General features: G+C 55.6%; 1 protein-coding gene across 1 annotated transcript in view; it reads left to right on the top strand.

Annotated features, from left to right (window-relative positions):
• The first annotated feature begins 279 nt into the window (after positions 1-279).
• Positions 280-2,144, top strand: part of SLCO4A1 (solute carrier organic anion transporter family, member 4A1) — a 13,244-nt gene continuing 11,379 nt past the window's right edge. The window contains exon 1 of the mRNA XM_010148910.1: positions 280-1,105. Within this exon, the coding sequence (XP_010147212.1) occupies positions 280-1,105 (826 nt within the window). The remainder of the gene's footprint in view (positions 1,106-2,144) is intronic.

Below are 2,144 nucleotides of genomic sequence, written 5' to 3'. Positions count from 1 at the left end.
ATAGTGAAATGCTAATACTCGTTAAAAAAAAAAAAAAAAGGAACAATATTTGAAGATTTTGAGCATGGTTTTATATAAAGGCATGTGTAAAAATTCTCTCTCCACAGATCAGAATGGTCTTGGCTCAGACCTTTGCCATCTCCTGACTGATGTAAGCACCGAAAATTGCATCTCCCGGATAGGCAGGAACTTGCCGCCCTGTGAAACAGCCCCCGACACCATCCCTACCTCAACCTGCCCCCTACCCTCCCCCTGCCGCTCGACTCTGCGTTCCCGTTCATGGCAATGCCCCAGAATTCGACTGGAGAAAATGGCTTTTGCTTCTCTCAGACACTTGACTTCTCCCACCCGTCTCCTCCTCCCAGCAAGGCCGGCCGGACCTTTGACATCCCGCGCGGGCGGGAGGCGTGCAGCACCCCGCTGAGCAACGGCACCGCATCCGCCGGCGCACCCAGCCCCTCTGACTCGTGCGCCAAACCCCTCTGCCCCACCGCCCCGGGAGAGGAGGAGACCCAGTCCACCGAAGGGATTAAATACGTGTCAGCCGAAGGGGAGGAACTGGCGTGTGGCTGGGGGGGGGTCACCCCCGGGCGCTTACAGCTCTGTAACACGTCCAAGGGCGTCTTGTTCTTCCTCTGCGTGGCCTCCTTCCTCCAAGGCATGACGGTGAACGGCTTCATCAACACAGTCATCACCTCCATTGAGCGGCGCTTCGACCTCCGCAGCTACCAGAGCGGGCTCATCGCCAGCTCCTACGACATCGCGGCGTGCGTCTGCTTGACCTTCGTCAGCTATTTTGGGGGGAATGGCCACAAGCCGCGATGGTTGGGTTGGGGTGTGCTGGTCATGGGCTTGGGCTCCCTGCTCTTTGCCTTGCCCCACTTCACCACGGGATGGTACGAGGCACGTTCGGCGGCGGAGGTGGGCATCTGTGGGGGGAACCAGAGCCTGCCCTGCACCCAGGCTGCCTCCAGCCTCTCCAGCTACAGGTTCGTCTTCATGCTGGGGCAGTTCCTGCACGGGATGGGAGCCACGCCGCTCTACACGCTCGGCGTCACCTATTTAGATGAAAACGTCAAGACTAACTACTCTCCTGTGTACATTGGTGAGTGGAGACAGAGAGGAAGCTCACACCCATGAGCTGGGTGATGGTGGGGAGAGCACGTCTGTCTGCTTTGGCACCCAACACACAACACTGGGCAGTTTCATGAGGAGTGCTCCCAGTCTTTTGTTCCCAATAACAGGCAGGGTGGTAATCCGAGGGAAGCAGCAGCTGGTGGGGAGGTTTTGATTACTTACAGGCAGGAACTGTGAATGCAGCTGGGTATGTTCACTCCTGCAACTCATGCCCTCCTGCTTCTGGCACGGGACCAGCCTGGGGGAGCCCTCCAGTGTGCCCCAGCGCAAGCGTGGCATTAGCATCCCCGGCAAACAACCATAAGGCCATACCCTGTCCGTGTGGGGGGACGTTACCCCTTTAGTGCCATAGCTGAGCACGGACTGCTGGGCTGCTCATACTGCTGGTGCAAAGCACAGCCAGCTTCACCGAGGGAAGAGGCTCAGCTCAGTCCTCTGCTCTGAGTCGCTGATCACTTAGCGAATGCCAAATACTTACAGTCCTATTGGGAGAAACTGCTGAAAGGGCTGAGCTTTTAGTAATCTCAGAATTTAGCAGTCTGCCCATACTGGTGTATCAGAAGGCTGTGCAGGGAGAGGAGATCACTCAAGGAGATCGTCAGTACATTGATGGTCTTTCCATGGCAGCAAACCAAAAGAAGTGCCCGCAGTGCCGCGCTTAGCGTAGACGTTGTGTATTGTCAGTGCGGAGACCACGTTGCTGCTCATCGCACCAGCAGTCAGGACGTGACAGCGGGGTCAGCTTTATCCCTGCTAAATAATAAAACAGTAACTACATAATTACATGGTTTTCTACTGAACCAATTTTACCTGCCCCGTGGTATAAAAATTTCCAGATTGGATGCAAAAGTTTCCCTGGGCCATAAGTCTGAGATGAAAACTTGTTAAAACAAGCTTTGTTTGCCAGTGGCTTAGGCAGTGGGGTACAAGGCAGCAGAAGGCTGAGCATCCCGGATCCAGGAGGGAATCAGGCTGTGCGGGGTGCTGGGCACCAGCAGAGCTCTGCA

Source organism: Eurypyga helias, unplaced genomic scaffold (assembly GCF_000690775.1).
Source record: "Eurypyga helias isolate BGI_N326 unplaced genomic scaffold, ASM69077v1 scaffold13563, whole genome shotgun sequence".
Lineage (NCBI taxonomy): Eukaryota > Metazoa > Chordata > Aves > Eurypygiformes > Eurypygidae > Eurypyga > Eurypyga helias.
The sequence above is the reverse complement of the archived record's forward strand: the minus strand, read 5'-3'. Positions and strand labels throughout refer to the sequence as shown.